The sequence below is a fragment of the Scyliorhinus torazame genome, chromosome 6, assembly GCF_047496885.1.
Source record: "Scyliorhinus torazame isolate Kashiwa2021f chromosome 6, sScyTor2.1, whole genome shotgun sequence".
In the NCBI taxonomy this organism is placed as follows: domain Eukaryota; kingdom Metazoa; phylum Chordata; class Chondrichthyes; order Carcharhiniformes; family Scyliorhinidae; genus Scyliorhinus; species Scyliorhinus torazame.
Genome location: NC_092712.1, coordinates 123,937,060 through 123,953,161, shown reverse-complemented (window position 1 = coordinate 123,953,161; position 16,102 = coordinate 123,937,060). Strand labels below are relative to the sequence as shown.

At 45.2% G+C, this 16,102-nt stretch overlaps 1 protein-coding gene across 1 annotated transcript in view; it reads right to left on the bottom strand.

Annotated features, from left to right (window-relative positions):
* Positions 1–16,102, bottom strand: part of tbc1d5 (TBC1 domain family, member 5) — a 783,418-nt gene that overhangs the window by 61,264 nt on the left and 706,052 nt on the right. Inside the window, exon 22 of the mRNA XM_072508754.1 lies at positions 15,725–15,824. Coding sequence (XP_072364855.1) covers positions 15,725–15,824 — 100 coding nt within the window. The remainder of the gene's footprint in view (positions 1–15,724; positions 15,825–16,102) is intronic.

Below are 16,102 nucleotides of genomic sequence, written 5' to 3'. Positions count from 1 at the left end.
GTTCATCGTTTACCTAAAAGAAAGTTCTGTTTTTCTATTATTGTCTTCCCATTCACAATTCCCTACATAATACTTGGGAATTTGGTGCAAGTGGGAATACGGACTTAGGACAGCAGAGTGGGCTGAGGCAGGGTGTTCTTTTGGAGGGTCAGTGCAGCCTCGATGGGCCAACCCGTTTCCTTCTGAACTGTAGGGATTTTATGATTATGATCTCTGGTACGTTTTTCTCAAGCCATAATTTAGATCATCAGTCAGACTCTAACTACCTATACACCTACTACCTCACTCACCTGCCATTCTACCCACCTACCACCCTACCTACTTACCTCGTCCACCCTACCCACCCCATCCCCTTATCCATTCATTAACATTTACCCATTCACTAGCATTCACATTAGAAATTTAAACTTACCTTACGGCAGCTAGTGCTATAAAAAGAAGGCACGTCCTGTCTTTCCCCAGCATTACAGTGCTGTGATGGGAGTTCTAAAAGGGACGCTGTACTATGTATTTCTGGAGAAGCTTGGCTCAGAAGACAAACAGAAATGCGGAGCTGCACCTAGGTGTGAAAACATTCAAGCGGAACGGCAATCTCGCGATGATCGCTTCTTCGTGGAAGACCTGGATGGGCCATAGCTACTTCTAAATAAATCCTTTCCATATACTTTTCCATGGTCTTCAAAAAGTCTAATTTATTTTTGATTTTTTAGTTCTGTTCCTCACTCCCCCAGAACTTTACTCATCGATCCAATGCTTGTTTTTTTGAAATTTTTCATCTCTGCATTGTTGCTTTTTGTCCCAGTGTTTAAATACAAAATTTACAATATTCATTACAACCCAAGTGTCCATCCAATTCCTGAATACCTTGAAATGATAGCAATTGGAGTAGTGTATAACTGCTCAGAATTCACAGCAAAAAAATCTTGGTATTTCTGGAGTACAGAGTTCACTAAACAAGTACCAGCTATATCCACAACATTTTGGACTACCATTGGTGTTAAGCCTGATGATGACTAAAGAGGGTTTACATGCAGCTGGGTCCACAAAAATAACACAAATGCTGATTTTTGGGGGGCAATAATAAACACAGCCCTCAAGCAACATTAACACACATCACTGCATGAGATGGTTTGGCATTCATAATATATTGTTCCTCATCTGATCTATAAATAAATTAACTTGTTTGCTAAAGACCGTGATTAATATGGAAAAGTGAGGGATTATGACTGTACAGAAAGATCTTTTGTAATTAGTGAGGTATTGGCTTACAAAGTTCTATAGTGCCTTTAACTCAATGAAACACTTAAAAGGTGCTGCACAAGAGCATTATAAAGCACATTTTAACACCGAGTCACTTATGGGAATATAAGGCAAACTGCCAAAAACTTGGTTGGAGAGGCAGGTTTTAAGGAGGACAGAGTTGGGGGTGGAAAGGTTAACATAGAACATTACAGCACAGTACAGACCTTTCGGCCCATGGTGTTGTGCCGACCATTTATCCTAATCTAAGATCAACCTAACTTAAACGCCTTAAATTTACTGCTCTCCATGTGCCTGTCCAAGAGTCGCTTGAATGTCCCTAATGACTCTGACTCCAGCACCTCCGCTGGCAGTGCATTCAACACACCCACCACTCTCTGTGTAAAGAACCTACCTCTGACGTCTCCCCAATACCTTCCTCCAATCACCTTAAAATTATGTCCCCTTGTGACAGCCATTCCCGCCCTGGGGAAAAGTCTCTGGCTATCCATTCTACCATGCCTCTCATCACCTTGTACACCTTTATCAAGTCACCTCGCTTCCTTCTTTGCTCCAGTGAGAAAAGCCCTAGCTCCCTCAACCTTTCTTCATAAGACATGCCCTCCAGTCCAGGCAGCAACCTGGTAAATCTCCTCTGCACCCTCTCCAAAGCATCCACATCCTTTCTATAATGAGGCAACCAGAACTGGACAAAATATTCCAAGTGTGGTCTAACCAGGGTTTTATAAAGCTGCAGCAAAACCTCTTGGCTCTTAAACTCAATCCCCTGTTAATGAAAGCCAACACACCATATGCCTTCTTAACAACCCTATCAACCTGGGTGGCAACGTTGAGGGATCTATGTACTTGGACCCCAAGATCCCTCTGTTCCTCCACACTTCCAAGAATCTTGCCTTTAACCCTGTATTCAGCATTCAAATTCGACCTTCTAAAATGAATCACTTCACATTTATCTAGGTTGAACTCCATCTGCCACTTCTCAGCCCAGCTCTGCATCCTATCAAATAAGAGATTATTGTGCAAAATTAAAGCGCATGGGATTGGGGGAAATGTATTGAGGTGGATGGAAAACTAGTTGGCAGAGAGGAAACAAAGAGCAGGGATTAATGGGTTCTTTTCAAATTGGCAGGCAGTCACCAGTGGGGTATCACAGGGATCGGTGCTGGGACCCCAGATATTCACAATATATATTAATGATTTGGTTGTGGGAACAAAATATAACATCTCAAAGTTTGCAGATGATACCAAATTAGGTGGGAGGGTGAATTGTGACGAGGATGCAGGGATCCTACAGCAAGATCTGGACAGGTTGGGCAAGTGGGCAAACCAATGGCAGATACAGTATAATTTGGATAAGTGTGAGGTTATTCATTTTGGAAGCAAAAACAGGAAGGCAGATTAATACCTGACTGGTTGTAAATTGGGAGAGGGAAGTGTGCAGCGGGACCTGGGTGTCCTTGTGCACCATTCGCTGAAGGTAAGCATGCAGTTGCAGCAGGCAGTAAAGAAGACTAATGGTATGTTGGCCTTCATTGCAAGAGGTTGAGTTGTTGCTGTAATTGTAAAGGGCCTTGGTGAGGCCACACTTGGGAGTATTGTCTGCAGTTTTGGTCTCCTTCTCTGAGGAAGGATGTTCTTGCTCTTGAGGGAGTGCAGCGAAGGTTTACCAGACTGATTCCAGGGATGGCGGGACTGTCATACGAGGAGAGATTGACTAGGTTGGGATTGTTCTCGCTGGAATTCAGACGAATGAGGGGGGGGAATCTCATAGAGACTTATAAAATTCTAACAGGACTAGACAGGGTAGATGCAGGGAAGATGTTACCAATGATGGGTGTGTCCAGAACCAGGGGTCACAGCCTGAGGATTTAGGGTAAATCATTTCGGACAGAGATAAGGAGACATTTCTTCACACAAAGAGTGGTGAGCCTGTGGAATTCATTACCACAGGAAGTAGTTGATGCTAAAACTTTCAATATATTCAAGAGGCGGCTGGATATAGCACTTGGGGAGAATAGGATCAAATGCTATGGGGCTAAAGCAGGATTAGGCTATTGAGTTGGATGATCAGCCATGATCGTGATGAATGGCGGAGCAGGCTCAAAGGCCCAAAAGAACAAAGAACAAAGAAATGTACAGCACAGGAACAGGCCCTTCGGCCCTCCAAGCCCGTGCCGACCATGCTGCCCGACTAAACTACAATCTTCTACACTTCCTGGGTCCGTATCCCTCTATTCCCATCCTATTCATGTATTTGTCAAGATGCCCCTTAAATGTCACTATCGTCCCTGCTTCCACCACCTCCTCCGGTAGCGAGTTCCAGGCACACACTACCCTCTGCGTAAAAAACTTGCCTCGTACATCTACTCTAAACCTTGCCCCTCTCACCTTAAACCTATGCCCCCTAGTAATTGACCCCTCTACCCTGGGGAAAAGCCTCTGACTATCCACTCTGTCTATGCTCCTCATAATTTTGTAGACCTCTATCAGGTCTCCCCTCAACCTCCTTCATTCCAGTGAGAACAAACCGAGTTTATTCAACTGCTCCTCATAGCTAATGCCCTCCATACCAGGCAACATTCTGGTAAATCTCTTCTGCACCCTCTCTAAAGCCTCCACATCCTTCTGGTAGTGTGGCGACCAGAATTGAACACTATACTTCAAGTGTGGCCTAACTAAGATTCTATACAGCTGCAACATGACTTGCCAATTCTTATACTCAATGCCCCGGCCAATGAAGGCCTCCTCCTGCTCCTTTCTTCTATGTATCTATGCATGTATCCTATCAATGTCCTGTTGTAACCTGCAACAGCCCTTGACACTACCTACAACTCCACCAACCTTCGTGTCATCGGCAAACTTACTAACCCACCCTTCCACTTGCTCATCCAAGTCATTTATAAAAACCACAAAGAGCAGAGGTCCCAGAACAGATCCCTGCGGGACACCACTGGTCAAACTTTGCCAAGATGGCGTCGTAGTGAGGCGAGTCTCTGCGAGCTCTCACAAACAGATCCACTTTTTACTTAACTTATAATCGTTCTAATCTTTTACAATTTAATGCTAAACCTCCCTATTATGTATCTTCTTTTATTCCCTTTTCTTCTCATGTACTTAATGATTTGTTGAGCTGCTCGCAGAAAAATACCTTTCACTGTACCTCGGTCCACGTGACAATAACCAAATCCAATCCAATCCAATCCAATCGACCTCCGGGCGGAATACTTTCCATCCACTACCACTTGCTGTCTTCTTTCGGCCAGCCAATTCTGTATCCAGACTGCCAAATTCCCCTGTAACCCATGCCGCCTGACTTTCTGAATGAGCCTACCTTGGGGAACCTTATCAAATGCCTTACTGAAATCTATATACACCACATCCACTGCCCGACCTTCATCAATGTGTCTCATCACATCCTCAAAGAATTCATTGAGGCTTGTGAAGCATGACCTGCCCCTCACAAAGCCATGCCGACTATCTTTAATCAAACTATGTTTTTCTAAATAATCATAAATCCTGGGGGCGATTCTCCGCGCCCCACACCGGAGAATCGGAGCAACCGCGCCACGACGGCAGCGCACGATTCTCCGAGGTGCAAAGAATCGGCGCCATTTGCGCTGGCGCGTTTGGCGTGGCACCGGCCGCTGGAATCGGCGAGGCTGATTCTCCGGCCCGGATGGGCCGAGCGGCCGCTCCGACACGACAGAGTCCCGCTGGCGCCGTTCACCCCTGGTCGCTGCCGGCGGGAACTCTGCGGGAACACTCGGGGTGGGGAGGAGTGCTCCTTCACCCGGGGGGGGGGGTGAGGGGGGGGTGGCCTCCGAAGGGGTCTGGCCCGCGATTGGGGCCCACTGACCGGCGGGCCGGCCTCTCTGTCGGCGGGCTTCCTTTCCTCCGCCGGCAATGTTATAGCCCTGCGCCATTGTTGTGAGGCGCGGCCTGGGAGAGGACGGCCACTGCGCATGCGCTAGTTGGCGCCTGCCCAACTGCGCATGCGCGGGACCTAAGGTGCCACGCCGAGGCCCCGCCCCTGCAAATCGTGCCACGCCCCTGCCAGCCCCACGGAGGCCCCAGAATAGGGGCCTGGGAACGGGTGCCGACAGCGGAGTAAAATCCGGAGTGTTTTACTCCGGTGTCGGCACATAGACTCCTGTTGGGAGAATCCCGCCCCCTATGTCTCAGAATCCTTTCCAGTATATTGCTCATCAGACGTAAGACTGACTGGTATGTAACTCCCAGGGATTTCCCGATTCCCTTTCTTGAACAGGGTACAACATTTGCCTCCCTCCAATCAAGAAAGAGAATTTCAGAGATTCAGGTACAGGTAGCTGGGGACCACCAATGGTGGAGCAATTAAAACTGGGGGTGTTCAAGGAGCCAGAATTGTAGAAGTTCAGATATCTAAGAGGCTTTTGTGACTGGAATAAATTAGAAAGATAGGGAGAAAGACCACGAAGGATATGAAAACAGAAGAGCACAGAAGAAGGCTATTTGGTCCATTATGTCTGCACCGGTTTCCAAACAAGCAAATCATGGTGCCATTCCTCCCATAACACTGGACATTCTTCCTTTTCAGATAAACTCCTCAGTGCAATGGCCAAGGGCTCTATCACCAACGTAAAAGGAGAGACATGGGGTACCCTTGCCTCATTCCCCGATTCCTTGGTGCAATGAAAAATACCCTGAATTCATAATGTGCGCACGTTCAGCATCAGCTCATTATACTGCAACTTCACCCATGCCACAAATTTAGGCCCAATCCCAAAATTCTCCAGATAACTCCACTCCCACTTGATCAAATGCCTTCTCCGCATCTAATGCCACCACCACCTCCAACTCTCTTCCCTCTGCCGGAGAAAGCACCACATTCAGAAACATCTCATATTCGATGACAACTGTCTGCCCCTAATGAACCCAGTCTGATCCTCCCTAATCAACCTCGGAAGGCACACCGCCAACCCTGATACCAGCACCTTTGCCAATATCTTGGCATTCACATTCAGGAGAGATATGGGCCGATATTACCCACACTCCACAGAGACCTTATCGTTCTTTAGCAGCAACAAGATTGAGGCATGTCCCATCGTTTTCAGCAAAACCCCCCTAACCATCGCATCCTCAAACATTTCCACCAGCCACGATACCAGCTTATTATTAAATTTCCTGAAAATTCCACCGGGAACCCATCGGGCACCACCGCCTTCCCCACCTGCATCTTCCCGATTGCTGCCCTCACCAGCTCTACCCCCATCGATTCCTCCAGCCCCGCCTTCTCCATTTCACCGAACCTCGGGCACTCTAACCTCCCCATAATCTCCCTCATTTCCAGCTCATCGTCTGGTGTCTCCGACTTATACAAGTTCCTATAAAACCCCATAGACACCTTATTCTGGGGCTACCACCAACTCCCCTGTCCTATCGCAAACCACCTCCTTCGCGGCAGCTTGTCTGTGGAGCTGACCAGCCAACATAGGACCTGCCTTTTCCCCATACTCGCAGACGCCCCCCTTCACCCTTCTCAGTTGACGCACCGCTTTCCCCTTGGACAGCAGGCCAAACCTCGCCTGCAACTCCTTCCTCTTTGCCTGAGCCCTGGATCCGGATCCTCTTTGTAATTCCCGTCCACTTCCAATATTTCTGCTATCAACCATTGGCGTTCCTCCCTCTCCTCACTATCCACCTGGGACCTTAAATGAAATCATCACCCCTCACCACTGCCATCAATGCCTATCACACCATCGATGGCGAGATGGCTCCCACACAATTGAACCCCACATACTCCTCAATCACCTTCGCCATCCTATCACAGAAACTCTGGTTCGCCAACAACCCCACATCCATCCTCCACCCTGGCTTCAGAGCTAACCTCTTCTCCAGTACCACATCCATCCAATGTGGAATATGATCCAAAATCACAATTGCTGAATACTCTGTCTCTTAACTCCAGCCAACAATGCCTTCCCCACCATAAAAATGTCAATCCTTGAGAACACCTTGTGCACCGGCGAAAAAACCAAATACTCCCGATCCCTCGGGTGTAAAAATCTCCTCAGATCAACCACCCCCATCTCCATAAGCCCAGCCAACGCTGTTGTTCGCCTCACCCCACGACAGGATCAGCGAGCGCAGCTGGGACCTGTCCACCCTCGGTTCCAGCACTGTGTTCCAATCCTCCCCCCCCCCCCCCAATATCTACTGATGGGTATCCAGATTCGGGATGGTAGCCAGCATTTTGTTTACGAACCTTGCATCATCCCAATTGGGGGCATATACGGTAAACAACGGCACCAAACTCCCCTCCAGTGCATCCGTTACAATCACATTCCTGCCCCCCTGATCCGCCACCACCATCTCCATCTGGACCCTCACTCGCTCACCCACTCAAAATCGCCACCCTCCCTGGGCCCTACTACGAAATCCTGAACAAAACACCTGGCTCACCCAATCCTTCCCAAGCCTCATCTGGTCCTTCACCCTCAGATGGATATTTTGCAGCATCACACCAGCTTTCAAACTCTTCAAGTGCGCGAAAACTCTCGCTCTCTTCACCGGTCCCCCCCCCCAACCCTCGCATGTTCCACGTCACCATTCTGACCGGGGGTCTCTCAGCCACCTCCGCCCTTCCTATCTGCTATCACCATTACTCCAAACCCCGCTCATCTGGCTGGACCTGCCCCATCCTTTTGCTACCGCCAACCCCCACCCTTTCCCATCCCAGAATCCCCCCTTCCACTTCCTCTTGCAAACGCCTCACCCAGTATCGATCCCCTTCCCCAACATTCTCACCAACCAGGTCCATTGAAACCTGCCCGAAGGCTCCATCGACCGTGGTCCCTCTCCACACCACTCCCATTCACTAGCCAACCTATGTTTGCTAGCATGGAAGATGCCCACAAAGTACCCAGTCGGCTTCCGGCCCTCCACCCCCTTGGCAAGACCATGATCCTCAAATTCTGTCACCTGGACCTGTTTTCCAGGTCCTCAACTTTGGCTTTTAGCCCTTTATTGACCGCCGCCAACCTCCGTAGCTCCTCACCCGTCGAGGTGAACTGGTCGCTATGTTCTCCATGTCTTCCACCCCCTTCATCGTCTCTCCTTGCTCAACCGACGTCTTCGTCAATATAGCCTTTATCGGGGCAAGAGCCTCCCCCACCCACTCTTTGAGCGAAGTTGTCATCTCCCATCGAAGCACCTCTAAATGCTTGGCGAACAGCCTGTCAAACTCCCCTGATACCACCTCGATCGGAGTACCAACCGCAATGGGAGCAGCCCCACCCAACAAACCAACACCTGCCATCTTTCCTCCTGTTGGACTCACAACAGCACTCGCTGGCGGACTTTCGCTTGTTCCCTTCCTTCCCTGACCTTTCTTCTGGAACTTCGACATTCCACCAATTCCTTCCCTTATCCACTTTAAGGACAAACATTCTACCCAATACCTTCAACTTATCAAATTTAACCCCTTCTAACGTCTGAATTACCTCCTTTTTCACCAGGGCCTGGGAGGCACATTCTTCCTTAAAATGGTTGAATTAATTGCATACAATGCCACTTGAATGTTGGGTATACAAGAGAAAGCCCATATTCACATCCCATTCTTAACGTGAAGATCAAGCTGAGAGTGAAAGCAATAATGCACAACATAATGCAGATCAGCATTATGGCGTTGTTAAACTGAAGGCTCAAATCATTATAGTCCAACTTCTGAAATTGACTGAACATGATAATATCATTCCTCCAAAACATCAGTTTTGGAACTCTCTTTTGCAAATGACAATTTGGAGATAGACTAGAGAAACAAGAACAAGAACAGAATATAATTCCAGAGTGTAGGTCACAAAGGAACTATCTGCTGGAATATATAGTAATTATATAAGGTCTTAATTTGTAAGTGTGTTATTGATTTGAATGCACATTACAGTTCTTTTTCCTACAGAGATCAATCAAATATTGCACTCCACTCAATAAAACCAATCCTAATGGGTTTATAGAATACAAAGATGTCAGTTTTCCTACAGCTGATGCTGCCGTTAATTAACTGGTCACTCAGTTGAATACCAATAAAGATATCGGTTAAGTACTTGCTTTGGCCTTGGGAAACAGGAAAATAGGCACATCAACAGGCATGTCAGCCTAATAATTTCAGTTTACCATAGTACTTGCAGAATCTTCTTCAACCACAAACACAGATAGTATTTGTTTGTTTCCTATGTCTTGTTGGTACAGTTTCTGGGAAAGGTTTCTTTAACTCTGATTTGCAAACAACCTCTGGAAACTACAGCTGCGCTTAACCTGTTCCTCAGAAACATGGGGCACTATCGAACTAAATCGGAACAGAGTTCCGGGAGGAGTGTGCTGAAAAACACCACACTATCTACCAGGACTCTGGTTCGATTCAGGGTCTCAGTGGGAAATTTCCCGGCGAGGCCATAATTAGTACCGTTTCGGAGATAGAGATCGGAGCGACATTTAAAAATGGATACTGAATCGGCACTGGAGCTAGCATCTGAGGCATCTGTTTTATGGTCAAGTGACAGACAATTTCTGCAGCATGTAAAAGTCTAGAAACAGGGATCTTGCCTTCAGAAATTATATGATATAATCCCTTGCCCATAATCCTAACTTCAATAGAAACTTAGTTGGTACTTTGAATAGTTGAAATTGTCCTGTTTGAGAGAAGAGACAACAAACTCTCCTTTCTGTCAATAACGACGGTTAATAAACAATGGGCTGTGGGTTTTATTTTCCAGGTTGCGATATTGAAAGACTCTGGTGTTTCAATTCTAGCCAATTTAGTGCTGATAATATGAGGCATGGATTGTGGTGGGTTGTTTGATTTAGTGGTAAATAAAATTACTGGTAAATAAAATGCTTGCTTCGAGAGTTTATTCTGGAGCTCACTTGGCTGGGAGGTGCTCAATGTTTTAAAGTAGTTCATTATAAAAGATGAAGTTGTAATACTGAAGGAAAAGTAAACTGGTTGTTCACAAAGGCATAGAAGAAAGATGAGGACAACCATTTAATGCTGGCGAGTTGGAGATCCGAAAAACATAAGAAATAGGAGTAGAAGGCCATTTGTCCCCTGAAGCCTAATCCACAATTCACTAATGTCATCGCAATGGACCATAGCCTCAAATTACATATGTGCATAATAAACTTTTAAGTAAGACCTGTGCTCTTGAAAGAAGGACAAAAGATGGTTAATAATGTAAAGTCTGAGAATATAATTCAGTGACTGTCTGGAAAACTCCTGTGTGGATTTTACTCAGTCCTAAAAGAGGCCATGGAATGTCGCACCTGGAGGGTGCCAAGAAACTTCAGACAGTGACACTTCAATGGAAAAGAAGTAATGCAAAAACTGTATTGTAATCTCCTGTGGAGATATTGGAGACATATTACCATCTGAGCAGAAATCATCTCCTGTGAGTTATATCCCAGACTGTGGACATGATGTGAGTTGAAAGAAAGCAGTTTCTGGGTGAAAGGCATGTTTGTGTTTCCCCTTTCCAGGAATACCCAATAAAAGGGGTTAAAAACCAATTGCAATCCTGCTAAATGTGTGCTAATCCGCTGCTACAGTTCTAATGTGTTAGCATGTGCTGTGAGGTTACAGCTGAAGAACACCCATTTGGCATCCCAGCGCTTTCAGGTTAAAAAAAAAGTCTTTCTCGCTCTGATTGCTGGAAGCATGTCACGAGTTAGCAAAGTCACAGCCGAAAAGGAAACTGAACAACTCATTTCAGTTAACCTGCAGAACCAAGGGCTGGATACTCTGATTTTGAGGCTACGTCCCCACACCGGCATGGGAACGGTGGCGTTTTACGACAGAAATAATGGTGTAAAATGGCCACCGATCCTCCATTTGGCTGGGGGCCTAGCATCAAGGCAGCATAGAGCACCTGGCTCTAGCTGCCGATACGGCCCGGAGAATTGCCGGTTCCGTGGCCGCACATGCGCACGGCGGCAGCCTGCAGCAATAGCGCCCTTCAACATGGTGCCAGCCACTTGCGGACCTGGCCTGCGAAGTAGTGCCCCCCCCCCTTTGGCCGGCTTGCGCACCCTGGACCACCCTCCAACAGTGTCCCCAGCCCCTGGCAAAGTCCCCTATGCTCGCAGATCGGCCCTCCCCGACTGCAGTGGCGCTGGACTGAGTCCGCAGCCGCCACGCCGAGTTACCGATGGATGAGACCACACGCGACCGACATCGTCGGGAACTCGGCTGGAGCATTGGGGGGGTGGGCATCGATACGGCATGTGGCGTACTCTGCGGGTAAGCCGCTTTGGAGGGGGCAGAACATCGCAAAAGCGGCACCGCTCCCGATTCGGTTGTGAACGGGGATTCTCCAGCCGATTGCCGAACGCAATTTCGGCGTTGGCGAACGGAGAAGCCCGCCCCAAGAATTTCCAAACCAATTGTTCCACTGCTGAAGTCAGCGCCACCAGAATCGCACAACTTAATACCGCAAACTATCATCATCGGTTCCTCACAGACAAGCCAAAGACGGATCCTTTTTTAAACTTTCAGTTTTGGACTCACTTATTTCTAATCTGTGTGATTGCACGTGCGCATGTATTGCATTTTATTACTTAAGTAACGCAAAGACCCCGGTGATAAGTGAACATCAATTTATTAACTATTTACACAGTTCTGTTCAAAGCAGTACATGAAATGAAATGAAAATTGCTTGTCACGAGTAGGCTTCAAATGAAATTACTGTGAAAAGCCCCTAGTCGCCACATTCCGGCGCCTATTCGGGGAGGCTGTTACGGGAATTGAACCGTGCTGCTGACCTGCCTTTGTCTGCTTTCAAAGCCAGCGATTTAGCCCTGTGCTAAACAGCCTCATATTGCTCCCAGTACAGTCCTTGCTAGGAGAATGAACCTCACCTGCCTTGGCCCAGCCTTTATATTCATAGTCCAGGCGGGTGGCCTCTGCCCCCAATCGGGGGAGCTCGTCCTTCACGAGTCTCACAGGGAGATCAATGGTGGCGGTCCTCGTGGGGGTTATGACAATTATTTTTCTCTCTCAAGTTTTATTAACTAATAAACTCACTCTTTCTTTAGCTCAAGAGAACCTGGTTAATAGGGTGGGGATAGGGTGGACGTGTGGGCTTGGGTAGGGTGCTCTTTCCAAGAGCCGGTGCAGACTCGATGGGCCTGGTGGCCTCCTTCTGCACTGTAAATTCTATGATTCGATAATAGCTGACAGGTTTTGTTTTATATTCCTGACCTATAAACAATGTAAAACCTGACTTATATTTTCTGCAGAATGCAATAATCCACATATATTACTACTGAATCTTTCATCACAGTTGTTTTTTTTAACATCTGCCCCTCCAGACTAAACAATATCAGTCTCAAAATCAGTCACTTAATTGCTTCACTGTTTCTATATTTAGCTGTCAATCTCCACTGCCCCCATTGACCAATTTATCAATTTCTGGGTGCCTGTTTAAAGTTACTGCAGTTTTATCTACTGTTACTGTAATTTAATATGCATTCCCTTTTTGGAAAAAGCAATTTGTACTCATTAATGTAAATGAATTTGGGAATTCCATGTCAGGTTTCCAGAGTCACTCCCAGATCAGCTAGGTGCACAGTAACAGTTGCCCTATTTGGCCCAACAAAGTACCTCAAGTCAATTCTGGAAGGGCACCTGTTACTCTACTAATGCAGCATTTTCTTTCTTCTCTAGCATAACTAACCATATTAACCTAATCTGTTTGAAGTATATCACTAATTAGTGCAAAATTATTTTCAGTTCGTGGTGGTGACTCAACATCCCCAGGAACTAACTCGAAACTGCCCAAATCTATTCCACATATAGTACGGTCAACAAACTCGGATTTTCATCAATTGAAATTGCATTTGAACCCAGGTAACCCACTATACTGACTATACTGTAGGTATTGATACTCATCTTTCAATTTTCTTTTACTTGTATCTTCTTCAAATTGGGTGAATTTTATACTTGTATGTTATGCTCATAGAGGATTGATTATTCTGCACACATTGATTATCCTACACACAAAGAATTCTGTGCAGAATTTATCGCACCATGATTAAAAATCAGAACACAAACAAGCTGGTTTATAGAATGTTTTGAATTTTCTGTTTGTACTGAATTATGCATACTTGTTCTTTTGAACCTATCTCAATACCGGATACCTGTATTTAATATACTGAAATCTAATTTATTTTTCTGTTTTTGTTTTATTGGTTCATGAAAAGTTCTTTCAAAACTTGTAAATGACATGTTCAACATTTCTGCTTTACAAAACGAGTGCACCTATAAATTATAAAATGTAAATTCTTGTATTCAAGCAAATAAATACAAACAGAATGCTCTTTGAACACTAGCCATGAGACATAAATGGAGTACAGCACACTCAAGTGAATTGTAAGTCCACGCTCATAAATCAAAGAAACATAATAATCACCCAGGCCATTTCAAAAATTTATTACTGTTCAATAATGGAAATCTATCGTAGTAAAAACAGAAAATGCAGTAACCACACAATGGGTCCATCAGAACTTGAAAACCCAAACAAAATAGGATGCTGTTTCAGGCTGAGATCATTTGTCAGAGCTTACTTTATAGATGCTGACTGACTTACCATGTATTTCCAGCATTTTCTGTTTTTATTTCAAATGAGATCATCTGCCCACCTGCACACTCTACCTCTCACCCTACTCCTGGGTTAACCAGAAATGGTTAGAGTCAAGGGTGGAACACATCCCAAAAAAATCAAATGACTTTGCAGCCTAATATGCTTAAAAAGTCAGCAGGCCATTTGAGTACCAAGTGGGAGAATGGTCATGGTCCCATGGAAAAATCACCCGATTAAAATGGTCCAGCAGAATGAAGAAATGTGACAGGAAATTCAGGTTAGGAAAACGGGCCTGGTATGAATTAGTATACAAGTCAGTCAAACTCCCTTATTGAGGATGCAAACTCTTATGTTTGGTAATACAAGAGGTCTGGTATTACTAAACCTAGTAGCTTCAGTTTCGTACTTGCGATACTTAATCAGGAAATTTGGAAATTCAGCTTGTGGTGTGGAAATGTGACAAATCAACAAAGATATTCCCTTCGCAAAGGGGGAAATGGAGGGAATAGCAACCTTTAAGGAATATTTTTTTATATTGTATAAACTCTTATGGGATTAATTGGTGCAGCATTCTTTCTCTCTGGAGAAAATAACAAATAATTGCAAGGTGTCAGGGACCAAGACAAGGTAGTGATAAAGATCACAACTATTGTGCTACTCGAATTAAGGTTTCTAGACTCAATAAACATAGCAGGAATCTTTCTTGTGCCCTGCGTACCCCTTTTATCTACAAATGGCTTCCAGCATGAGATAAATAAAAAGTGACCTCAAACCAAAGTTATGGACAGTGGGAGAGGTGACCACCCTGACATCACAAAGCTTAACCTTGCCTTCAACTGCCTCTACTGCCTTCTCTCCTGCGACCAGTATCCCGTGATCTGCATCCTGCCTTCTCTCACCGAAAGCCTGAGAAAACCGCGTTCCTCAATCTCAGGCGGATACAGCGCTGCCAGTAGACACGGTTACTGCTGATAGCAATGACAAGCTGCCAGACTCTGATTGGCCAGCAGCTCTTGGCAGGCTAAACCTTCGCCACTGGGAACCTCAAACATGGGGAAGGCTCAATGGGGTCAATAAAGTCCGTCACAGAACTAATGGGGATTTCCTCTGGCTCTTTGATCAGGGCCTGACATAATCCCAGCCCTTTTTAAAATTAATTCATGGGATGTGGACGTTGCTGTGTGGGGAGTCAACCACATTGTTGTGGGCCTGGAGTCAGGCCAAACCAGGTAAGGATGGCAGATTTCATTCGCTAAAGGACAATAGTGAACCAGATGTCTTTTTTACACCAATCAACAATGGTTATTAGACTTTTAATTCCAGATTTAAAAAAAGTTGAATACAAATTACAGCATTTGCATTGGTGGGATTCAAACCCAGGTTCTCAGAGCATTCACCTGGATAGAGTTACAGAGTCAAAGAGATTTACAGCACGGAAACAGGCCCTTCGGCCCAACTTGTCCATGCCGCCCAGTTTTTACCACTAAGCTACCACTAAGAATTGCCACATTTGAGGTCCTACTTCTTAGTTTAACTCCTAACTCAATAAATTCAGTTTGGAGGACCTCATCACATTTATAACTTATATTGTTGGTGCCTATACGCACCACAATATCTTGCTGCCTGAGCTTCGTGAGCTGAAATTTTAGCTTTGATATCCTACTGATTAAATTTGGTCTCAAACTAATATAGTGAGAAATGTGATAATTGATTAATTTGCAAAATAAATGGAGAACAAAAAATAGGTGGCAGTTGCTGAGAATAACAACTAAATATGTGCATTAATACAAGCATCAATATGTTGTGTGCAATAGTAGGATTTTTTGCCCAGGAATAATACAACCGATACTTACATATGTGCACATTCATCATCTTAGCACAGAATTTACACATGGCTTCGAGGTCATTCAGTTGCCCTTGAAGAAATGAGACTTGTGCCTCCAATTCATCCTCCTGGAATTAAAAAAAACAAACTTACAAATCTCGAACATGCTATTATACTGGCACACTCTTGCCTCTCCAGAAGAAGTTGTACTGAACCTTTACTAATTTTGGTTTCAGCACTTAAAAAGAATTTTAGTAATATTACTGAGGGACATAAGATATTAAATGAAACCTCTTCACAACATTGATGTTATTTGTTTCAAACATTATGAAATGGAGCAGAAAATCACTTTCTTACTTATTGGCTGTGAAGAATTTTTGGAAATATTCTGTTTAGTAAAAAGTTA